This window comes from Nesoenas mayeri, assembly GCF_963082525.1.
Source record: "Nesoenas mayeri genome assembly, chromosome: 1".
NCBI lineage: Eukaryota > Metazoa > Chordata > Aves > Columbiformes > Columbidae > Nesoenas > Nesoenas mayeri.
In genome coordinates, this window is record NC_137541.1 from 38,989,972 (window position 1) to 39,013,904 (window position 23,933).

A 23,933-nucleotide genomic window follows, 5' to 3' on the forward strand; every position below is an offset into this window, starting at 1 on the left:
TGGTGTAGCACAAGAAAAACAGGGAGGTTGGACTGAGTTTAATGGCAAAATAAATAGCAGAGGGAAATCTCTATTGTTGTTTTCATTCTTTGCCACTGCAGAAGACACCTCTGGGATACGCAGAAAGCTGCCACCAGCCTCACATCTACAGGTTGTGCAGGGAAGTCTGTGGCTCGGGATGCAAGGGCAGAGGGGAAAGCTGCTGGGAGACTCCAGGCCAGAAGCAGCAGAAAAAAGCAAGCAGTGCTAGTGAACAACTCTCAGCACAGTGTGAAGCCACAATCTACTTCTCCCCTGAAACCTTTTCTTTGCTTCTTTCCCTCCTCAGCGCCTAACTCTCTTTTGAGATAGAGCTGCTAAGCATAGTAGGGTAGACAAGGCTTTGGCATGACCAGCTGATGCAAAGAAACATAAAACTTTTATCAGTCCAGTGCCAAACATGACATGGCTTTCAGCAGCCCGGTGCTTCAGCCCCAAGGCAGGAAAGCAGACCTGACCATGGTGATTCCTTCCCTTCTGCCGAAAACCAGATTCCCTTTTCCCTTTATCTGGTGTTATTGCTAAAGCAGTTGCAAAAGTTCTTACAAGCCTGCTTGTTTTATTGGCCTCAGCTAATTGTACCAGTCTCCAGGGGCTGTCAGTGCTGCCTCACCTCCCACCAAGGGAGCAATGCTGCAGAAGAAGTGAGGCAAACGCTCGGCTGCTGCAGCACCTCCACCTTTCCCCTCCGAGCGTGCAGTCAGGAGCAGTCATGAGAAACTCCAGCGTCAGGCAAGACAAAGGCCTGAAGAGCTGCGGACAACATCATGTGTGTTCAAAGCTTCGCTCTGAGTCCCAGCTTGGTGTACTCCTGGTTTTGAGGGAAGATTCCAAGCTGCCACTGGTTTGTGGACAATGTCAGCAACTAAGGTAATTGCAGCAATAAAAAGCATTTCAGCCGCCTGCTCTTTGGGCACCTTAATGGTCTCCTCAGCAACAAAGTTGTTGAGTGGAGAAGCGCTGACAGCTGCGTGTATGTAGACACCAAGACTGGGCTGAGAAGACTGGAAGAAAAAAGACAAGTGAAGACTGGACAGGAAAGTCACCTGCTTCTCACACAGGCACCACCCTGGAAATTCTCTGCCCTGACTGAATGTCTCTTCCCAGCTCCTCATCCCCTTGCTGTCTCCCCACACCACAGATATTTTATCTGGCTCAGCAGCCAGCTCCATACTTTTGCAGGAGTGCAGACTGTGCAAGGCTGCTTTTCCTGTTTGCAAACATCCCACCTTCCAGCTTGAAGCAATCCCGCTGAGATTCTCTTTCCTTTATTCATACAGTTTCACAGCAACTAACTAGATTTAAAGTTTGGATTTCTCGGCTGTGGGAGTCAAGATCAGAAGATGAGTCAGCAACTATGTACTTTGACCTGCAAACAGACTGATGTTTGAGTTCAAAAAACTTTGTGTTGTCAGTTTTAATTTCAGCACCAGGTATGAGAGTAGCAGTTACCAAGTCCAGTGCTGTGCCTGAGGCCTGGAACAGATGTAAAGAAAGAGAAGTGAGCCACTCTGAGGAAAAAAAAAATAAAAGACAGAGATAGAACTTGGCTGAGGAGTCTGAAAAGGCCAACATAATTTTATTGAAGTTCAAAATACAAAAAGGTCAGATTGTCTCCCACCCTCTCAGCATCCTTCCCATCCAGCATATCATAAAGAAGTATCAGAGTTCACATGACAGCCCCAGCCAAACCACAAGACTGTTAGTCTCAGTCATGGCCTCCAGCAGCCCATGGATGAACCGCATCTAAAAGCCACACGTATTTCTGGTATCTCAGCTTTGAACATGGAGATCCATTTAGCCTCTTCCTGGGCAAGAGGCCAGGTATTAGAGAACATGCTGACCTGAAGGGCTCTGAAGATTGCTCCAGACTGTGGTCGTTGCATGGTTAAGCTGAATCCTAAAAACAAACTCTTCCAAACCAGTGATTCCCAAATTGTGGGATGGGTCTTGCTGCCAGCCCACCATGTCATTTAGGTGGGAACTCAGATTGCTATTGGGCACGTTCTTGTCACTCTGCTGCTGTTGGTGCCCTACTGACAAGATTTCATGGATCCCTGCTCCAAAACAAAGCTGTCTACATCTTCATTACTAACCACTGTGGGGCAGAAGCAAGAGAGCAGCAAGAGCAATTCCCTGCATCCTTCACAGCTGCATCACTTCAGGCTCCCAGCAGAGGTCATAACTTGTTCCTCACACTGCACATAAGGTCCTGGAGCAGCACCTCTTCATAACAAGGAAAAAAATAGCATGGGTCAGCTCTGGGTTTGGTGCTGCTGAGGGAGCTGTAAATCCACCTCCATCCCAGCCCAAAAAAATATGTCTGAATATACACCTCCTGTCTCAACTGGACCTCTCGCCCAAGACCGACAGAAATAGGAAACACAAAAGTCAGTTATGGTGGGTTTTTTTTTTGCAAGATGTAGATGTCTGCCTAAAACTGTGCCATCCCCCAAACCCTAGTATTGCACCAGGGCAGCTATGACCTGCTAGCTGTCTGCCTGGGTGTTTTTGCAAGTGTTTCACTCTTGTATTTAAGCACTTTAATCACAGCAGTGATTAAAAAAAAAAAAAAAAAAAAAGAGGCCAGTGAAAGCTGTTAGTCCAGTGATTAAAAGCTTTGTATCCCATTTGTGACCAGACAGATTCTCTGCCCTCTGACTGCAGGCTCTGGGGAAGGTGAGGATTAAGCCTTGGTGTGTGCTTCTCAAGGCAGGGTGTTTGCTCAGCTGCTAGCATGCAGAATTAAGTGCGTGTTCTTCTCACAGCACAAAGCCTTCTGTTGTCCAAGGCACCCACTTTCTCCCCCACACGATTAAGTACTGCGGAGATGGCAAAAGGCGCCTGTTCCAAGCATCTGTGTGATGTTGGCCAGCTGCTGAGCACACTAGTCAGGGCTGGTGACTGCACATGGCATCAGCCACCACTTACGTCAAACTGAAGCGCCTAGGAGAAGGCAGAATACCTCTGATGGGGCAACCTATTCAGCACCAGCCCATCTGAGAACAGATCTTTTTTTTTTATAAAAGTCTCAGCTGCAGCACTCTGCCTGTTGTACAAAGCCTTCTGCCTCTCCATGAGGCAGCTGTGGCAGCATCTGCAGGGACAGTCTGAGCACCACTGGAGAGTGGATCTGGCAGGAACAGCCGCGGGCAGCGATGTCTATTCAGCGATTGGGGAAGCTTCAGCTTCCTCTTTTTCTCTCTAAGGCTTCTGCTGCTGCATCAGGAAGATGATTTGGAAGCCCATTATCTTTTCTCCATCTTCTGCATCTGCAGGCTGAGTGACGTGAAGCTGGCCAGGAGGTCTGTAACCTCGTCCACCTGACAGAATACAGTTGGCTGTTAGGCAGAGGGATGCGGTTGTGCAGCTGACCACCAACACAGAAGACAACCCCGTGCAGCAAGGACCACCCTTGCACCAGGACCGCCAGTAACACTCAAAGTGAGTTTATACTGGAACAGGATCCCTTTGGTCCCACAATTGCATAGGAGAGCTTCTGTCCTCATGATCAAACAAATCTGAATCTAAGGCATCGAGAGCTTCTCCTCATTCTTCAGGAGGTCAGTGCTTGACTACCTCATGTTATTTATCCAGTCCTTAATAGAAGCATGTTACTACACTACCCAGAACTCAACAATGGTATCAGAGCTGTTTCCTTTAAGCCTGTTTCTAAGGGCTAATCTTTTGTAGAAAAACAAACAAATAAACAACAACAAAAACCCAAACAGGCCCTGCAACCCTCTGTGGTTGAGCTGATCCCAGCCTTAAAATGCCTGTGCCCTTGGCCCGTCTGATCTTCAGCTACTCTGCTGAGCTGCTAGGCACAGTGATACTTTCTCCTTTTTTAATTCCACCCCAAAGGAGTACCACAAGTCATCATGTAACATGCCCGTGTTACCCAATGTGAGCAAGAACACTTCCATAACCACGTCTTCAATGTCACCTTGCTCATGCAGTTGCATTCTCCTAAACACAGAAATCACAACACAAGCAGGTGAGTAACACTAGCTCAGCACTGCCTACCTGCTCCTTTGTGCTGGTCATCTGTAACCTGGAGCAGAGGTCATCCAGCTGTTCCTTTTGCTCATGCCTCCCCAGACGCTCCAGGTATTCCCGCAACATTTGGATAATCTGAAAACAACAGGCGTAAGACATAAACATCAGAGAACTGAACCAGGCTCGGGTGTTTTTATAGGAAAAGTTTAATTACAGTTAAATTGCCAAGCACAGCTTTGACGCCATGGTGCATGGCAGAGTACATGAGCCATAAAGACGAACACATGCAAAGCAACTGGAAAGCACTAATGACAGCATCAAAGCCCAGCGAGTCACCAGAGGTGCTCATCAGCCACAGATGTACTTAGTTGTGATCCCTGTGCCTGGCTTAAGAAGAGAGAAGAGAGACAGAAGAGAGCTGAAAAAGCAAAAACTCGCAAGTTTTGCCACGCTAACAGTGGCTACTGACTGAGAGGCACGCAGGTGAGTGCACCAACCTGCTGGCAGCACAGTGCAAATATACCCTTAGGAGATGATGTACTGAAGTGAGGTAGCAAACAACCCAAGTAGCCACTCTGTCATCTGAAAGCACCAAGCTTTTCTTTATGGCCAGGTAGCTTCCCTCAATGTGAGGAACAGGGACTTGACACGCCAGCAGGATCTCCTTGTGCACCAAGGATGAAAATCCTCGTGGCTCCTATACGGCTCCTGAAGTGAGGCCAACACCTCGTGCACTTGTGATGCAGCCCCACAGGTTGGAGCAGGGGAGACTGCACTAGTAATGCCAAGTCTCTGCTGGAACGCGTACGCCATGGCTACAGCCCCATGCTGTGGTCCCTCTCCTGCCACAAGACATTGGTCTTACACGGTGGCAGAAGAAAAGAGAATGCTCTATACAGCCTGAGAATTAAGACATTCAATGCATCCTTGGCCTACCAGAGCCAAGAGAGGTCCTGCAAAAATTCAGAGTAGCAGTTGAGAAAAAGGAAGGTCTCTGAAAACGGAAGAAAAAAGTCAAATGCTTCCCAGAGCAGCTAAGAGCCTACAGACAGGTATTTAAACCAGCTGCTAAATGATATTTGACCATTAATGGGTGCAGGAGACTGCCAGGGGCTGCACCACTTAACGAGAACATGAGATAGCTTCTTCTACCTGTTTCACTTCAAGGCGTACAGCCTCCAGGCTGTGGGAGAGTCCTTCCTGCAGAATGTTTAGCTTTGATTTAGCGAGGTGCAGTGGGGTTCTGCCTGCTCGATCCAAGGCATCAACTCTGGCCCCTGCAAGATGCATGAGCAAGGACAGAAAGTGAAGCCTGTCTTCAAGACTTAGTGTCCCTGGGGAGTATCAACAGGGCAAGGCAGGAAAGGGATGGGCTGTAAATGTTATAGAGGAAATGTTACCTCCGCGCAGCAGCGTGGTGATGACAGGAACGTGGTTCGTGCAGGCAGCTGGGGAGGGAAAACACAGGACACACAACTCAGAGGTACTAGCAAACAACAAAGGAGTTTCTGCTCAAGCGTGGAGCTTGCTGTTTCCCAAAGGGCTCTTTGCCATCGGAAAGAAGACCCCAGCTGCTGAGGGTAATCTCATGCTCAAGCCTGAGTATTCCCTCTGGAACAGACCTTGCACTCCCTGGGGTTGGCAGAGGGAAGGAAACGGATTTTCCCAAATTCTGACCCTTAAGCCTTCAGCAGAAGTGAAGCTAGTAAAATGCAAAGAGTCGCTCCAAGATACTTAGAGCTGGGGATGCATAGTGTGATGCACAGGAAAGAGGAAGGAAAAAACAGCAAGGCAGTGTTCACCTCACCTCTCTGCATGCAAAGCTAATCTATGTGTCACTTACCTAAGTGTAAAGGGGTGTTTCCCAGCCCATCTCTCTGGTTCGGGTCAGCCCCATGGTCCAGAAGCAGTTGCACTGGAAAAAAGGAATCGGAGCCATATCAGTCCCTTCCATTTGTCTCACAGGTCAGGACCACACAGGCCACAGGTCCACATGAAGGCCACCAGGCTGCCTTAGGAATTCTTCTATTCAGCTCTTCAGCTTCTTCCCAGAAGCTGGGGACGGAGGTTTGCAGAGTAATGCAAAAGGATATGGCACAAAGCCAGGCAGTGCCACTGTCCCTGGGCTCCCTGAGGGGCAGAACTGGGACTAAGAACATCCTTCTCCACCAGTATAGCCCTCCAGCTGGGAGCTCCTGTTTCTCCTTCAGCAGGGGGACATGGCAGGCTCTGGAGCCAGAGTCAAGCTGGCAACTTTGCCACAAAACACACAGAAAACAGCAATCTCTGTCACATGCTGAAGCAAAATAAAGTGCACCCTTCAAAATCTCTGCCACAGAGAAGTCGGATGACAGAACTCCCCCTTCCCCACTCACCGATGTGATCGTTGCCATTGCAGGAGGCAAAGTGCAGGGCTGTCCGGCCTTTGTCATCTGCAGCACAGGGGTCAGTTCCATCCTCCAAGAGTTGCTGCACTGACAGAGACAAGGAGGAGAAGAAAACGGGTAAGCTGAAGGGCCACCTGGTCAGAAAGGGGTAATGCTACTCAGGCTTCTGCAGGTGGATACATGTTCTGCCAGCTGTTAAGTGAACTGGACTTGAACCAGCTTCAGTGAGCATCCTGGCCCAGCAGAACCAGCACAGGCAGCGTACCCTTCACCCTCTTACAGCCTTCACCACCTTCCACGTACTGCCATAAAAGATAAGGCAACAGCTGTAATGACCATAGCTAAGGATCCATCTAGCCAGATATTCAAGCTCCTAGGACAATCAGCAGCAAATGCCTACAGAATCATAGAATACCAGGTTGGCCGGTACCACAAGGATCATCTGGTCCAACCTTTCTTGGCAAAAGCACAGTCTAGACAAGATGGCCCAGCACCCTGACAACAATGCTGCAGGACTAACTGTCACAGACTTTGGTCAGCTGCATCTCAGGCACTTTCCAAGCCAGAATTAGCATCCTGTGTTTACTGGCCCTCCATGGGCTTTCTCTGTGGATCTGCAGTGTCATTTTCTGCACCTGTGTAAACTTTTCACATCAACATGGACCTGCAGTGAGAAGTTTCACAGTGTAACTCCATGCAGTAAGAAAAAACACCTCTCCACACCCGTTTTGAATACATCACTTCCTAGATTCACCCAAAACTCCAAGGTTTTGCCACACTAACAGTGGCTACTGACTGGGAGGCACACAGGTGAGTACACCAACCTACTGGCAGCACAGTGCAAATATACCCTTAGGAGACGATGTACTGAAGTAAGGTAGCAAACAGCCCAAGTAGCCACACTGTCATCTACTCACACTTGTTCCCCCTACTTTTCAACCCAGCTACTTCTATGCCACCACTGGCACTTCTTGTAACCTGAACCTTTTCTCTTAACCTGAAGCCTTTTCTCAGATAAGAAGGAAAAACCTGCTCACATAGAAAGACAGATAAACAAATATGACTCTCTAGTATTGGGTATAACAAAAGGAAATAGACCAGTAAGGGCTGAAAATGTTAGGGACATAAAAGCAGCATCTACAGGAACATGTGTAAGGGCACCTGTAAGGGCTATTCGTCCTGTCGTTTTGAGATTATCCTGATATAGTAATCAGCGTGTAAAATAAAGCTCATGCCATAGCTGTTAAAAATACTGATGGATTCACTATATTTTGAGATCTTTGATAGCATATCCTGCAACAGTCAAGACTGTATTGCAGACAAGAAAGTAGATAGCTCAAACCACTGAAAGTCATGGTTTGTCTCGGCTTCCAGAGATCAAATTACAGTCACATTTGAATTTCTTCCTGTACACCTACTGCTAAGTGTGGTACAGTAATGAAAGGAACATCTGAAAAGACAGAAGTGGCATTAAGAGGAGATGTTTGGTACTCCAGAAGAAAGACGGGGAGACTGACAGTGCCACCAGTGAGAAGCATTAATGGGGAATGCTTTACCTTGTCCTTCCCTTAAACCCGTAGGAAATGACGTAACCTCTCCCACCCCGTGCCACCACAGGAAACAGCAAAGATTTTTTACTTGTTGATGAAAAATAAATTCATCATCAGACACTTCCTCAAGTTGCAGAGTACACAAAACACAGCAGGACTGCAAACAGGAGAACCTGTGTATCGAACACAGCTGGAAAACTCTGAGACGGATTGAAACCAAGACTTTCAAAAGCCTGATTCTTTCATTCTTCCTCTTGACTTGGTGACTGAAGCCAAGCTTTCTGTACTGACAGCTCACAGGTGAACTTTATCCATCAGTTCATGAAACAAGGTGTATTCTGGAGTTGAAGAGTGAAACATGACAGACAAACCCCCGTCATGATATCCTGGGAGTTTCTACAAGACAAGCCAGTTTCCAATTCTGCTCACAGAATAGCCAGGCGAACAATTAGGTCAGCGCAGCTGCAGGAGGACAGTATAGTCTAAGAAGGAACAATGATAATATCTGCCAATATTGCTGCTGGACACTTCATATAAAACTCCACCTAATCAGCACTGAGAGCTAAAGAGAGTCATAAGCCATGAGCCTTCTCTGAAGTCACTGTGAGAGGCAGAGTCCAGCAACAGTCCTGGTTCTGATCTGCTACATCACACTGTCTTATCACACAGGGTATGGCTGAGATAATCACAATTTTTCCACCTTATCAAAACACTGCTCTCTTGCTGCTTACATTTGGGCAAAAGAATATTAGAATCAGGCTCACTTTGCTCAGAAAATGAAACAAGGCTCCAGATAAGCAGTTTCTAGATTTGCAGCATCTAAAGCACCATGTCCACAAACTGTCTGCACCCTCCTCCCCTCCTAAAGTAAAGGTCCGTGACAAAACTGCCCTTCCAGGAAGAGGTCCCAAGTAGGTTTGGCAGAAATCCTACCTGTGTCCAAGTCGTTGCTATTGGCAGCTTCACGCAGCCTTTTCAGCGCTATGGAGAAAAGAAACAAATCACTGGAAAGCACAGAGGAGAAAGGAGCATTTCCCTACCAAAATATCCCATCCCAGCACTCAGGCTGTGAGCTCAGCCCAGAGAACGGGAAGCTGGAGACCAAGGTGCGAGGTAAGAATCGCACTCCTTGTCTCCTGAGGCCAGCCAGGGCCCCCCAGGCCGGGGGGCACCCTCTCCCGGGCAGGGGAACGGGCGCCTTCCCCCGCCGCCCGCCGAGTAGACCCGAACCCCTCCCAGAGACCGCGCACACGGCGAACCCGAAGCTTTAAGGCCCCCCAGACCGGCGGCTCTGCACCCCGAAAGAAGAGCCGTCCCGAGCAGGGCCGCCCCTTGCTCACCGTGGGTCTCCTTGCCCGTCGGCCCCAGCCGGCGGTGGAGGCGGGCGGCCCTGCGCAGGCGGCGGGCCGGGATCTTGCCTGCAGGCTCCTCCCGCTGCCACAGGACGTGCAGGCAGCCGAGAGGGGCGCCCGCCGCCGCCGCGCCCAGCGCCAGCCCAGCCCCCAGCGCCGGCTCTGGCTCCCGTTCCGGCACCGCGTCGGGCGCTGCCGCGGCGCCGCCGCCCTCCATCCCCTCACGGCCCGGCCCGTGAGGGAGAGGGGCGGGACGGGTCATCGCTATAGCAACGGGGCCGGCCGTGTCCGCTCGACTAATCGCAGGCCGCAGCCCGGGGGCGCAGCCAATGGGGAGGCAGTGGGAGAGGTAGACGGAAGGCGAGGGGAGGCGGGAGACGGAGGCCGTGCCCAAAGAAGGGCTGACGGATGGGCATATTCTCAAATCAGCGCGAGGGGCGGGCCATCGTAGCGCAGCAGGCTGAAGACAGACAGTTATTTCAACCAGTGGAAGAGAACGGTTTCATCCGCCGCCGCAAACCTTTCTAGCCGGCCGGCCCCAGCTCCGCCCCTGGTCCCACCCCCTCTTCCTGCCCGCTGCACGCCGGGCCCGCGTTGCCGCCCGGGGCCCTTTCCCTGCTGCGCCGCCGCCGCCATGGCCTACCCGGGGGAGGACTACGACAACGAGGTGCGGGGCGGGGGTCCCGGGGCGGCGGGAGGGGACCCTGGGGGTCGTGTCCGGGCTGACCGGCTGCCGCCCTCTCTCCACAGGCCGCCTACGACCCCTACGCCTACTCCAACGACTATGACATGCACACGGGTGAGTGCGGCCTCCCGGGCGCCCGGCCGGGTCTGCAGGCCCGGCCCGGGCCGTGCGGCAGCAGCCTCACCGCTCCTCTTTCCCCTCAGGAGACCCGAAGCAAGACCTGGCTTACGAGCGGCAGTACGAGCAGCAAACCTACCAGGTGATCCCCGAGGTCATCAAAAACTTCATTCAGTATTTCCACAAGACGGTGTCGGATCTCATTGACCAGAAGGTGTACGAGCTCCAGGCCAGCCGTGTTTCCAGTGATGTTATTGACCAAAAGGTGTACGAGATCCAGGACATATATGAGAACAGGTACAAAGCTGTCCTTCCCGCAAGGGGAAATCACTGTTTAAGCTGTGATGAAAGAGCACCTTGCTCTTGAAAGGCTGGCTGCCTGTCTTGTTACAAACCTGGGCTTACTCTGAAATACAGCATGACATTTGATTGGATCACTGTGGGAAAAACAAACGTTTTCAGGCCGTTACCCTGAGACAAGTCTAGGTGAGTTGTGACCTGTGTGAAAACAAATACCAGTCCCGTGCCTAGGAGGTATGAAGGTAGCAAAAAGTCACCTCAGTAGTGCTAGTTAACCAGTTTGCAGAAAGCCATGCGGTGTAATTGTTGTCTCTGTTCCCTACAGATGCTCCCACACGTGCATGTAGCTATGTCTTGTTACCAGCATGAAAGTGATGTACACAACTGTTCCATACTTCAGGGTTAAATTGAAGAGTTTAATTGCTTAGTTTGCTCTTTTCTTTCTTTGTTTCAACACTGGATTTTTTAAAAGGGCATGATGCAAGGCCTCTGTATTGTGATCTCTAACTCCAGCTCTCTCATACTGAGAAACAGTTTCTAATACCCTGTGTGTCTGTCTTTCAGCTGGACAAAGCTGACGGAAAGGTTTTTTAAGAATACCCCGTGGCCAGAGGCTGAGGCCATTGCCCCTCAGGTGGGAAATGGTAAGTCTTTTCCTTTCTCTTTGCTTGCTGGAGAAAGAAAGAACTGAATTACTTTTGGTACATGAATGCACAGGTGCACAGTGTTGCTGCTACTTGAGTTGTGTACTGTGGCAACATTTCAGTAGATGCCTGGCAAAAAGTCAGAACTGAAGGAAGTATCCTTTTGTGTCTGCCTTTATTAATGTGGCAGGAGAAGCACCACCCATGTATCTGATAAATCCAGTCGCCTAGAGCTTATGGCTTGCTAACGTCCAGTTCTGTCCTCTTTTGCAGATGCTGTTTTCCTCATCCTTTACAAGGAGCTGTATTACAGGCACATCTACGCCAAAGTCAGCGTGAGTGGTTGTCCTCTGCTTTCCTGTTGGTTGCATGCTGACTTCTCCCTGCTGTACAACTTGCCAAATTCTGTTGCTACCCCAGTATCAATGGTTCCATAGTTTTTGCAAGACGGGATTGGATAGGTTTGTGAGCTGTAAGTCAAGTTGATTTTGGGAAGCGTAACATTCTTGCCTTTTGTTAGTTTAGTAAGGATTCGTTGATTGCTGAAAAGGAAGACTTGGTTGTCTTTCTGAAACTTGTTAGTTTAGTTGTGATGACTGTGCATGTTTCCCTGGCAGATATATCAATAAGATCTGGTCTGAGTTTTGAGGAGGTTGTTCTGTAAGAGTTTGTTACTGACACCAAATATTGTGGTTAGTGAGTTAGGAAAGAAGGGAGGATTTTTTGGGGAGGGAACTGAGCTTTCTTGGTAGAGCTATAACTGCAAAACCATAGATCACTTGTTTATTTTGTGTTCTTTTGTGGCTCTTTATTTGTTCTTCAGATTAGCAGGTGAGTGAGAGGGGATGTCACAAGAGGAGGGCACATTATTTGTGATTAAAAAAGCAAGTGGGGTCAGAGTGCCTTGCGGAGAGGGAGACAGGGACACTGTAAGGGATACAGGAGAAGGAAGCAGAAGGAATGATGGTCAATAAAACTAAACAAACAAACAAAAATCCATAAAATCCATAAAGCTCACTGTTTTTTTTTTCCTTAAGCTAATTTGAAGTAAATGAAAAAATCATGGTAGTACTTGGCTGTTTAAGGAAAGAAGCTGAACAGGCATGTGACATGTGGGGTACATGCGTAACAACTGCAGTTTTGGTGTGGACCAGAGGGTGGAGAAATTGGGACTTTAAGAAGGCTGTTCTATTAACCTGAATCAGACTTTAACAGGAGAGACTGGTTTCTTGAGTGACGTTGTTAGTGGTTCCCAGACTGCACTCAGGTGCCTCCAGGTGAAACAAGGAAGATGATTCTAGGAAGAGTGATTCCCTAGTGTGTTTACTGGTCTTTAGAAGGCTTTAGAAATACTGTCTAGAAGCAGAATTGTCAATTTATTAAGGCCTCTCATGAGGGGAGAAGGAAGAAAAGATGTTGGAAGTAATAGGAACCTTTTAAATCTGGACAGAGAAGGACAAGGGAGGTTAATGCATCCTGTTCACAGAAGGTTTGAAAAGTCAGTCATCCTGGGAGAAGCTGCCTGTACGTGAAAAGTCAGCCCTATTCTATGGGACAATAGCATTACAATTTCAGCTTTTCTGGGTGGTACTGGTGGGTGTCCTAGTTGACTACTGGCTCTAACATTTTCTGACATAGATCCTCTACTGCTGTGACTACTGACTGTCCTTTACACCCTGTTGCCCATAAGCTCACTTCTGCTGTGCTTGAAATGAAACGGATAGTGCTGACGTCTCATTGCAGGGGGGGCCCACGCTGGAACAGAGGTTCGAATCCTACTACAACTACTGCAATCTCTTCAACTACATCCTCAGTGAGTTGCTGCAGTTCATTTCTGGTTTGTGAATTTTGAAGAGGGCAGAGCTGGAGAAAGGGTCAGAAGAACTGGAACGTGTTTGTTTAGAGACTATATAGAGAGAAGTAGTCTGTGAGCTTTTTGTGTGTTTGAGTTTGTTGAATGAAGAGCACTTGGCGTGCCTGCATTTAAAACCACAAAAAACCCAAATACTTTCTGGTGCTTTCTGAAATACTCTACAGAATAAACGTAAATAGCTTTCCATCTTGCTGAGAATTGCTTCACTTATCTTTATTAAAAAGCAAAATGAAGCTGTAAGCTAGAGAAGATTTGCTACAGTGTTTTACAACTGCTTACTGTTGTTGACTCCCTTTGGAACAAATGTTAGAGGTTGTGCCTCCCTTCCGGACTTCTTATGGAGAATAGAGTGGTTGAGATAAAACCTTAGAATTTGTGCACAGCTCCTGAGAATTACTGCTGCTGAGCAGTCATGCTCCAGAGATTAACCTGATACAAGCTCATATGCTTTGAAAGTACAGGCAGCTGAAGAGCTACATATCACCACCTTACTGGAAGCTTCACTCATCTGCTGCTGCATCTCCCATTTCAGCAAAATTCTTGTGTTCTTTAATTTATCTGTTCTTCCAATTCTGTCACTGTTCTTGCTCAAGGTATTAAGCCTCTCATCTATTACTTATGTTCTTCTGCAGATGCTGATGGCCCTGCTCCTCTGGAATTGCCCAACCAGTGGCTCTGGGATATCATTGATGAATTCATATACCAGGTATATGACTATAAAACTGGGCCATTTGGAGACAGCTTCGTCTCTTTTAGCACCATCTTCCATCTCCTTCCTCCCTGTGATTCTCATAGCTAGGGTATCATTGCAGGTCAGAAAACTTTGGTGAGCACTGTTATTCCTGGGTCACCAGGCAGATGAAGTAGTTGTGAAGGTACAGGTTTTTAAGTTACGGGGAACTCTTTGGGGAGTCCTTGGCTGCTATTGAAATTTCTCTTTCAGTTGCTCTTCAGAGGCTTTTTTTTTTTTAACTCACCTGTGTTTCTGGGTCATTTGTGCAAAGCAAACTGACTGAAATCTGCTATCATCACAAAGACCTTATGAAGATATTTGTTCAGACTGTTTTTATTGTGTTCTATGGTTTTACTTCAGTTTTCTATTTCTTGGTCAATGGGGCCTTTATGCCTTCATGGAGACATTGCTGACCTGATTTGAAATAATCTGTGGTCTAAGATCTTGAAGTTAGGAAATATTTTCCCCCTTATTGTTCTGAGTGCAGTAACACAGATTTCAAATGCTACTGTTTTTTCTCTATAGATTCCTTTTTTTGCAACTTAAATGTGGTATAATTTGCAATTTTGATTGTCAGGTAATCTCAAATGAAGCTTTTCTTCATGCAACTTGTAGCTTATCGTAATGCATTTGTGTGATCAACTTGTGAGCATAGTGCACTTAGCTGAACTGGCTTCTCATCACTGCATCTCTGCTTTTTGCTTTAGTTCCAGTCTTTCAGCCAGTACCGCTGCAAGACAGCCAAGAAGTCTGAAGAGGAAATTGATTTCCTTCGTTCCAACCCCAAGATCTGGAATGTCCACAGTGTCCTTAATGTGCTGCACTCTCTAGTGGACAAATCTAACATCAACCGACAGCTGGAGGTCTATACAAGTGGAGGTGAGCTGGCTGGGTGATGTCAAGCAAGACTGGTGTCTGTGTTGCCTTGTTCTGATTTGATGTGGCTTGGTTGGCTTTGTGTTGGAGCTGGAGCTTTAATCAGTGGATGGATTGACTGGGAAGAGGTTTTGTTTGCCTTATGTGAGAAATGCTGGTGATTACGCTTGAGGACTTGCTTCCTTTGCTTGTAAACATAGAGGTCACAGAATCACCGAATGTAAGGGATTGGAAGGGACCTCAAAAGATCATCTACTCCAGTCCCCCTGCCAGAGCAGGAACACTTAGATGAGGCTACACAGGAATGTGTCCAGGCGCATCTTGAATGTCTCCAGAGTAGGAGACTCCACAACCTCCCTGCGCAGCCTGTTCCAGTGTTCTGTTACCCTCACTGAGAAGTTTCTTCTCAATTTTAAGTGGAACCTCTTGTGTTCCAATTTGAGCCCATTACCCCTTGTCCTACCATTGGTTGTCACCAAGAAGAGCCTGGCTCCATTCTCATGACACTCACCCTTTACATATTTGTAGACATTAATAAGGTCACCCCTCAGTCTCCTCTTCTCCAAGCTAAAGAGACCCAGCTCCTTCAGCCTTTTCTCACAAGGGAGATGCTCCACTTCCTTAATCATCTTTGTTGCCCTGCGCTGGACACTCTCCAGCAGTTCCCTGTCCTTGAACAGAGGGGCCCAGAGCTGGATACAATATTCCAGGTGTGGTCTCACCAGGGCAGAGTAGAGAGGAAGGAGAACCTTGACCTACAAACCATCCCCCTTCTAACACACCCCAGGATGCCATTGGCCTTCCTGGCCACAAGGGCCCAGTGGTGGCTCATGGTTGTCCTCTTGTCCACCAGGACCCCCAAGGTCCCTTTCCCCTACACTGCTCTCTAATAGGTCATTCTCCAGCTTATACTGGAACCTGGGGTTGTTCCTACTACCCAGATGTAAGACTCTACACTTTCCCTTGTTATATTTCATTAAATTTTTCCCCGCCCAACTCTCCAGCCTGTCCAGGTCTCGCTGGATGGCAGCACAGCCTTCTGGCGTGTCAGCCACTCCTCCCAGCTTGGTGTCATCAGCAAACTTGCTGATAGTACGCTCTATTCCCTCGTCCAAATCGTTGATGAAGATATTGAATAATACTGGCCCCAGTACTGACCCCTGAGGCACTCCACTAGATACTGGCCTCCAACTAGACTCTGCCCCATTGACCACGACTCTCTGGCTTCTTCCCTTTAGCCAGTTCGCAGTCCACCTCGCTGCCTGATAGTCCAGACCGCACTCCCTCAGTTTAGCTGTAAGGATGCTGTGGGAGACTGTGTGTTGAAAGGAGAGCCTGCTCCCCTGGAAGAAAGCATCACAGTTCCTTTTTTTTATTTTCTAGGCGACCCAGAAAGCGTGGCTGGTGAATACGGTCGCCACTCTCTCTACAAGATGCTGGGCTATTTTAGCCTGGTTGGGCTGCTGCGGCTGCACTCTCTGCTGGGAGATTACTACCAAGCGATCAAGGTTCTGGAGAACATCGAGCTCAACAAGAAGGTAGTACTACATGTTTTAGCCCTCCATTGCAGTTTTCCGAATGCTTCTGTTCAGATATGCTGGTGAAAGATTGCGATCATGAATCTTCCAGCTGAGGAGCTGTTTGTAGCTGTTGTCAGGAGTTTATTTATAGGATTAGCTGGCAGAAGTGTCGAGTTCCACACTTGTGCGTGCTGAGCACAGCTGGAGCTTTGGCATTAAATCAAGCCATATGATAGTGACTGCTGTTGTAACACATATGCCTAGTTTTTTAAGGAGGTTTGTTTGCTGTGTTGTGCAAAGCGGTGTTATAGAGAATATTATTTGAACTGTAAGTGGTAGCGCAGTGGTAGCTGGACACATTGTTCCCACCTTGGTCAATGGCTCATTCTTTTATTTTTGACTCTTGTTCTCACTGTGCTTATTCCCACCTTGCATGTGTTTGCTCTAGAATTGGGTGCTACTCGTGATAACAGTGGGTAACAAAAGTCCAGCTGTGACACAGGCTTGGCCCAGATCTGTCTGTGTGCTGTCTGGTACTGGGCATGGAGTGAAAAGGGGAAAGAGAACTGAGCAAAGCAACATTCAGCACAGTGCAAGAGTCTCCTGCTTGCAGGAAGCTGAAACTGGAAAACATAGGAAATGGGATGACCTAATAAACAGGGAGGAAGCTGCTGCAGGGGTGGGTGGGAGGTGAGGTATCCTGAATTAACCCTCTCCTTTCTGTATCTGGAATGGGAGTGAAGGCAGAGGTGGCTGGATTCTGGGTAATGAGCTGTTTGGATGAAAGGTGGTTGTCTTCCCTCTAACATAGTGTGTTGATCCTTCCTTCAAAGAGCATGTACTCCCGAGTGCCTGAGTGCCAGGTGACCACGTATTACTACGTGGGCTTCGCATACCTTATGATGCGGCGTTACCAGGATGCCATCCGTGTCTTTGCCAACATCCTGCTCTACATTCAGAGGACCAAGAGCATGTTTCAGAGGACAACCTACAAGTACGAGATGGTAAGAGATAGCATAGGTCTAGGCTTCCCAGAAGAAAAGGCTGCTGTCTTCTTTCCTGCCCCTTCTCTGTCACTTGATGACCTACATCTAACAGTCCAGCCTTATTTTCCGAGGTTATGCTGCTGGTGGTGACTGGAGATCCTTTCGCCTCCTTTGCCATGTGTGGCAACATTTCTTCTTAGGTGCATTAGTAATTCCTTTGGTTGTTCACCGTGCAGTTACCCTGACTCAGTCTGCACTCTCCCTACAGGCAGTGTTCTTAATGAATATGAGCTACTAATGTTATTCTTGTTGATGCTGCTTTAAACTCAGTCCTGTTCCTAGTCCAGTCCTGCATTTCAGGCTGTTTCCATTATTGGATATATTTCCATTATCAGATAATCATTCACAGACTGTTTTAATTCAGCATGGCTGAAACAAAGTTCCTATCTTTTTCCACCTAAGCTGTCTCTGGTGCCTCTTTTATCCCCTGCTGCTGCTGTCTCCTCTTCATCCTTATGATTAATTTCTGACTCTTTGCATAGCCAAATCCTGCTGTTCTTAATTCCATGACACTTCAGAAATTTGGTATGTCTGTTCTAGCCATGCAGCTGTCTCATCCCACACTTGGATAAACCTTCCCTGATAACTGTCCCTTGTCAGGAGATGGCTGTTGGACTCTCTGCCTTCCCTTCCTCTCTGCACTTTCTTGCACCAGAGCAGTCAAACCTGCTTCTGGCCATCCAGGTTCTCTATGGTTCTGGATAAATTTGCTCTGTACTTCCCTGTTGTCCAGACCTCTTTTTCATTGTTGAGACCTTTGATATAGCATTTATCTGCTGTGCCCAGAGGGGCTACTGCTTTTTGCTTTCCCCCTTGATCAGCAGGACCATCAGTGCTCTGGGTAAAGAGTCTGTGAAAAACACAGCTCCTTGCTCCCTCTTGCAGCACAAAGCCCAAGAACATTGACAAGCTAACAGGTTTTCCTCTCTGTCTCAGATTAACAAGCAGAACGAGCAGATGCACGCACTCCTGGCCATCGCCCTCACCATGTACCCCATGCGCATAGATGAGAGCATCCACCTGCAGCTGCGAGAGAAATACGGGGATAAGATGCTGCGCATGCAGAAGGGTGATGCACAAGTCTATGAGGAGCTCTTCAGCTACGCTTGCCCCAAGTTCCTTTCCCCTGTGGTGCCCAATTATGACAATGTGCACCCCAACTACCATAAGGAGCCCTTCCTGCAGCAGCTCAAGGTCTTTGCCGATGAAGTTCAGCAGCAGGCCCAGCTCTCCACCATCCGTAGCTTCCTCAAGCTCTACACCACCATGCCTGTGGCTAAGCTGGCTGGCTTCTTAGACCTCACAGAGCAGGAGTTTCGTATCCAGCTGCTAGTCTTCAAGCACAAGATGAAGAACCTGGTGTGGACCAGTGGCATTTCTGCCCTGGATGGAGAGTTCCAGTCTGCCTCTGAGGTCGACTTCTATATTGACAAGGTTAGTATCTACCCCTAGCTGGCTAGGAAACTCCTTTACCCAGGAAATACTGGAAGTGGCAGCACCAGGTTTTGCTCCAGTCTGTAGGAAACATCCCTTCCTTCTTTGGCATGTGAAGAGCTTGGCTGCCCCCAGTGAAGTCATAGCCCCACTTAATAGACATATCAGTGGATAAGCAGCAACAGGGTATTGCAGGCAGCTTTGCCACTCGTTGCACCCAGAAGGCAAAGGTCCTAAATGTCTTCCTTGGGACAATAGGGACTGTTTGTCAGTGTTCTTGGGAGGTGACAGTCGAGTGACAAATAGTACTGTCAGGGTGTCAGGTGAGATTGTCAGCTTTATAGATCTCCCCCACATCTCTCCTTCGCTTGATAAAGCAGGGATCTTGCTTGATCATGTTACAGATCCATTTTTCACTGGAGCAGCATTTAGCTCAGTCTCCTCTAGGAGGAATCTAAACACAGGGTATGATGCTGTCACCATCCTGCTCTTGGAGCTCCAGGTGTCAGGAAGCATAAAAAAGGCTTTTAGGACTTCATTTTCCAGTGTGACAGCAGTAAGCATTAGGTTTCTTGCTAGGAAGGAGAACAGATTTCCCTTCGTTCTTGGTCCTTAGAACAGGCGTCTTCCTGCAGGGTCTCATGCTGTGTCTCGGTCTCGCTCTCCTGGCAGATGGCATGACTGTTAGCTGCAGGTAGAGGGAAGCAGAGCGTGAGTTGGGCTTAAGACTGTCAGACTGCTGCAAAAGAGAGACAAAAGCAGGCAGAGTGTGCAAGAATGGGGGAAGTGAATACAGTGTGGATTTGGGACACATCCCACACAAGGATATCGAGAAGGCAACCCACAGAGAACGGGATGATTACTGTGGGACTAGCACAGATCTGGTATGTGTGACACTGAACCAGGGCTGCAAGGGAGCCCCTTTGGTTGCTCCTCCTGTTTGGCAGTGCTTGCTGTCTCCCTGCTAGCGCAGACTTTTTCCTGACCTCATGTTCCCTCCCCAGGACATGATCCACATCGCAGACACAAAGGTTGCTCGACGCTATGGGGACTTCTTCATCCGCCAGATCCACAAGTTCGAGGAGGTGAGGCCTGGGAGGGAGAACTGTGTAGCTCTGTAGAAAAAGCGGGGTAAGCACTGGGCTGTGCAGGCCCTGGAGGAGGCAAGCGTGGTGACGCAGCTGTGCAGTGCCTCGGGTGAGTCCCAGCTCTGAGGCACTGGGCCAAGGCAGGTGGTTTAAGCAGCAGCTGCTGGTCTTTGACGAATGATATGTTTTTGTGTGAGAAGTGCTCATTCAGTTGAGCCACAGCAGAAGAGGAGGGGATAACGCTTTAAGGGTCTGGACGCCATTGTCCTTGGACAGTTGCAGTGTTCCCTTCACTAACAACCAAAATCCTATTTCTGCCCTCACAACAATGGCCCTAAAAAGTGGCCACAAAGTTTCCTGGAGCACAGATGACTTCACGGTTGTGCTCAGCCAAGGGGTGACATTCTGTCACTGCTCCACTCTCCTGACAGAGGCTGTTGCACACTGGAAACTTGGGCAGCAAAATCCCGAGATGTGGGGGCTTGAGCAATACAGGATTGCGATAGCACTGCTAGAAGTTTGCACTCTCCTCCCCACATCTTCCTCTGTCTTGGAGAGGAGGGAGGGAGTTTCACTGGTTCCCCTTCTAGTTCACGCACTGCCAACACTTGTGCGAGAGCTTTTTGTGTCTGTGAATTGGGGAGGAAGAAGGAGAGGCATTGGATAAAGGCTGCTGAGGGGAACAGTAGTGTATGTCAATCACTATATATTTTTCTGACCTTTGCTTTCTCTAATTCCAGCTGAATCGAACCCTGAAGAAGATGGGCCAGAGACCTTAGAACTTCCATGGATGCAGTGATTGGCCTGAGCAGAGAAGTGGGTGGGAGAGATTGTTCTCTTTGTGGTGCGGGAGGGAAGTACAGGGTTCTGGCATTTCTGGAATCTCCTGTGGCTCCAAAGGTTTTTTGTACTTAAATAAGCAGACTCATTTGGCTTGAACCATCCTATGAAGGACAAAACATCTAATAAATTAGTGGAATTTTCTTGTTGAGCATTCAGTATCTGATGTACTCTTTTGTTTTTCCTCCATGGAAGAATATAATTGCATCTGGAGACATGGGCAGCTGCTTTTGGTTTGTGCTCTTTTTGATCTGTGCTGTTGCAGGTAGCAGTGGGGAGCAGATCTCTTTCCATGCTCTGTAAAGGCACTGCACACAGTGAACAAGAAAGGCTGCGGAACTGATTAACAGGGAGAAAATTAGCTGTTCCACAGTGTTTCCACAGGATACGGAAAGAGATGCAAGCTAAAATTATTCCTTTTAGTTCTTGCCCCATGCATGGAATAAACCTGTGTTGTAGTTGCTTTCCTAGAAGGTTGCATTTTTGCCTTCTGAACCCTCTTTTTTTTTAAACAAAAAGAAAAAAATGTAGTTGCTGTGAAGTAAAAATGCTCAAAAGTGGATTGACAAGTTTTTAAAGGAAGGGGGAGGATTTTTTGTAAGCATTCAACCAATACATTAACTTTGGTCACCTGATGAGATGTCCTTGCTGGAGGTTGTGTTTTATTTCAGCACAAGTGATACCCAAGTCCTGACCCTTCATTTAATGGAGCTCAGTTTCTCTGGAAACTTCCCAGAGGGCAATTTATTAAAACTCCTTAAATGCTATTTTTCCCAGCTCTCTAGCCACTTCGGATTCTTCAAGGCAAACTTACAGTGCCTTGAAAGAGCAAAACGAGTTGAAAACTAGCCCTATAAAGGGGAGCCTAAAAAATATTGGAGCAGAGAATGCAAAGAATGAATCGCATCTCGTCTGCCCTCCACGCCCTCTCTCCCCTCTCCTTTTGCTGCCTTTAAATAGTTTGAGTGGTAGAAACAGGTGCAAGTGAAAAACCTGTGTGTAACAGGAAAGCTACACAAAGGGTGCTTCGTATATACCATCTGCCTCTCTGTACCCCTCCCTCTCCTTCCTTTCCACTGAGAGAGGGGTCCTGGCAGTTCAGCTTGGCTTCAGATGTGAATCTGTTTAGAAGTTGGGAATAATTAGCCTTTGTTGGATTAAACGCTGTGTTTGCATGAGAGTCAAGTTTCTAGTGTCCTAGATGCTGTTCAAAAGTAAACTGCGTTTCCCATCTCCAAGTCCTGTAACTCGGGCATGCAGGGTACAGGCAGCACAGAGTGAGGTTAAATGGGCAACTCCTGTTGGCCTTTCAGCCTCTGCTGTTCATGTTATGCATGCTGAGGACTTGCTGCCTCCAGTTCTGAAGGGTTTGATGCAGCTATATCATTAAGAAATCAAAGGACTGAGATGCCACTGCATTGCAGCAGCCCAGGGGAGCTGGGTATGATACAGAGAGAATCTGTTCCCTTTTATTTTTAGGGCTGGCACTTTTGCTGGCGTATATTTACCACAACAGCAACGCCTCTCCTGTGTTCTTATTATACAAAGCCTAAATCTTGCGCTAAGATAGAAGTGGTACACAACAGAACCTCTGGCAGAGTAGTATCTCTATGAGCAGTTACAGTTCATAGCATAGGAATCCAATGTGTTACTGGGATTTGGTCCATTTTTAATCTGTGATTGGCATGTTGGAATTACAGACTTTTCATGCATATATGTATCATCTTAAACACTCCAGCAGTTACAGGCACTTCTCAGGTATGTGAATATGCTGCTGCTTGTGTTTGTGTCTGCCAGAGCAGCTTCCAGAGGATGCACAGAGACCATCCGCTGGTCTGCCTGGCTCCACGCCTGCTGTGAGGGACCGCTGAAGGTTAACTCAGTGGGACTGGCACTTGGTGGAACAAAGCCAGGAAGTGCTTGCAGCTCTCTCATGGGGCAGAAAGATGGGCTCAGCGAGCTGTGGTGCCTGGCACTGCTTGAAGCGAGGAGGAATTCATGGCATTCAGCAGCATCAACAGAGCCCTGCTGCTGCTGGAAAGGCGTCTGCAGGGAGGTGGGGTGCATTTGCCAGAGCTCGAGCCTTGCCTGCTGTAGTGGGGTTTGGTTAGTGGAAGTGTTCTCAGGCAGCTCTGGTCAGAATGGTTTTACCAGGGAGCCACAGCAGAAGGTTATGTCTCTGACCTGCAGTTGTGAAGGGGCTGAGTGTGATTATGGACCCTGGAACAGACAGTCAAGGAAACACCCCTGATTCCTTTGCATCATCCTTTATCATCCCTTAGGAGATACCTCAGGAAGATGCTGTCAGGAAGGTCTGGGGGATGCTGAGGAGCCAGCTGGGTTGTTACCAAACTGAGACAATACTTAATTTCCTTTTTCTCTACACAGTAGCTTTTCCAGTGATTTAAACCACAGCTTATCGCAGGCACTGGAGGAGGAGGCTACACGAGCCATTCAAGCAGAATTTATTTTTTAGTCCTTACAGTTCTGGTGCCATGGAGTGATAGAATAAAACAGTTGAATAGAGGAAGGAGGGTGCTAAGCATGAGATCTGATGGGAGAAAGGAATATAAAAAAAATTGAGAGGGAATTCTTACTGATTTGGGACTGGCACTGGCAGCAGTGCGATGGATCCGTCTTCCAGAGAGGTAGCTATTGCCTCCCCTTCGCCTACTTAGAAATGAAAAAAAAAATGTTTATCAAAAAAAAGTAACTTTTAATATTGTTTCCCCCCCATCATTGTCAGACCATCACGCTAAACATGAAAGCCAGTTCTCCTGACAATCCATCTCCTCCATGTCATAGGTTCCTGAAATTGTATCGTGCTCTTCCTCCACTTCTTCCAGGGCTTCCTGTGAAGTGCTGCCTGCGACTCCAAGTGTCCTTATCTTCAAAGCCCTCCCTGGCCTCGTGCCTGCCTCCGGAGCCACCTAGGTCCTGCACGAACCCCCTGGTCTTTTCATGTGCCCCGCTGCCGTGACCTGCGCCCCTCGGGCCTGCAGAGAGCTGCTGCTGCTGCGGACAGCAGCCGCCACCTAAGCCTAAAGAGGATCCAGAAATGAGGTTGCCTGGGTTTTTGTTTTTCCTTTAGCTGAAGTTAAACAAGTTCAGCCCGAACTATTTTCAGTTACTGCTTGCAGTCACCCCTCTTCAAGGATGGAGTGGAAATACAGGCTGAAACTCTTATTCATAGGTTTTTCTCTGAGAATTCAGCCTTCCCTGAACTGTGGAGAGCCATGGAGCTGGTGTGTCTCCACAACCTGCTGCCTTACCTGCAAGCAGACAGCCCCCGGGGTCTGGCCCTGCTCCCTGGAGCATCCAGGTTCCCTTTTTAGGGGACTGCGGCATCCCCTTCCCTCACGTGTTTCCCACCTGCCCCTCCAGCTGCTCGGGTCTGACCCTGCCAGCCCGGGGAGGGGCTGCGGCGCCCTCCCCTTGCAAGGGAGCGGG

At 48.3% G+C, this 23,933-nt stretch overlaps 2 protein-coding genes across 3 annotated transcripts; one reads left to right on the forward strand and one right to left on the reverse strand.

Moving 5' to 3' along the window:
* Positions 1 to 1,417: 1,417 nt before the first annotated feature.
* Positions 1,418 to 9,556, reverse strand: ANKRD54 (ankyrin repeat domain 54). Its single transcript, XM_080363619.1, has 8 exons — positions 9,316 to 9,556; positions 8,909 to 8,956; positions 6,414 to 6,512; positions 5,882 to 5,953; positions 5,439 to 5,486; positions 5,191 to 5,315; positions 4,066 to 4,173; positions 1,418 to 3,362 (listed from the first exon to the last, which is right to left on the reverse strand). The coding sequence occupies exons 1-8, from the start codon at positions 9,542 to 9,544 to the stop codon at positions 3,288 to 3,290; spliced, it is 804 nt and encodes a 267-aa protein (XP_080219745.1). The 5' UTR covers positions 9,545 to 9,556; the 3' UTR covers positions 1,418 to 3,287.
* A 336-nt stretch (positions 9,557 to 9,892) lies between these two features.
* Positions 9,893 to 23,547, forward strand: EIF3L (eukaryotic translation initiation factor 3 subunit L). Of its 2 annotated transcripts, XM_080347102.1 has the most exons (14): positions 9,893 to 9,994; positions 10,078 to 10,126; positions 10,216 to 10,426; positions 10,994 to 11,073; positions 11,347 to 11,408; positions 12,817 to 12,886; positions 13,579 to 13,652; positions 14,387 to 14,558; positions 15,939 to 16,093; positions 16,909 to 17,079; positions 18,058 to 18,555; positions 19,560 to 19,640; positions 20,384 to 20,459; positions 23,330 to 23,547. In XM_080347102.1, the coding sequence occupies exons 1-13, from the start codon at positions 9,962 to 9,964 to the stop codon at positions 20,420 to 20,422; spliced, it is 1,695 nt and encodes a 564-aa protein (XP_080203228.1). In that variant the 5' UTR covers positions 9,893 to 9,961; the 3' UTR covers positions 20,423 to 20,459; positions 23,330 to 23,547. The 2 variants fall into 2 exon arrangements, with proteins under 2 accessions (XP_080203228.1, XP_080203227.1); XM_080347101.1 differs by lacking the exon at positions 23,330 to 23,547 and having other exon boundaries at positions 20,384 to 20,685.
* Positions 23,548 to 23,933: the final 386 nt, after the last annotated feature.

What these genes read in the sequence shown, in the direction of transcription:
- ANKRD54 (XM_080363619.1), bottom strand. Translation starts at nt 9,544, where the DNA reads ATGGAGGGCGGCGGCGCCGCGGCAGCGCCCGACGCGGTGCCGGAACGG. An exon ending in GACGGGCAAGGAGACCCACG is followed by an intron (nt 8,957 to 9,315) that starts GTGAGCAAGGGG and finishes TTTTCTCCATAG; the next exon opens with CGCTGAAAAGGCTGCGTGAA. An exon ending in AAACACCCCTTTACACTTAG is followed by an intron (nt 5,487 to 5,881) that starts GTAAGTGACACA and finishes TTCCCTCCCCAG; the next exon opens with CTGCCTGCACGAACCACGTT.
- EIF3L (XM_080347102.1), top strand. Translation starts at nt 9,962, where the DNA reads ATGGCCTACCCGGGGGAGGACTACGACAACGAG. An exon ending in ACATCTACGCCAAAGTCAGC is followed by an intron (nt 11,409 to 12,816) that starts GTGAGTGGTTGT and finishes GTCTCATTGCAG; the next exon opens with GGGGGGCCCACGCTGGAACA. An exon ending in TCTCTTCAACTACATCCTCA is followed by an intron (nt 12,887 to 13,578) that starts GTGAGTTGCTGC and finishes GTTCTTCTGCAG; the next exon opens with ATGCTGATGGCCCTGCTCCT.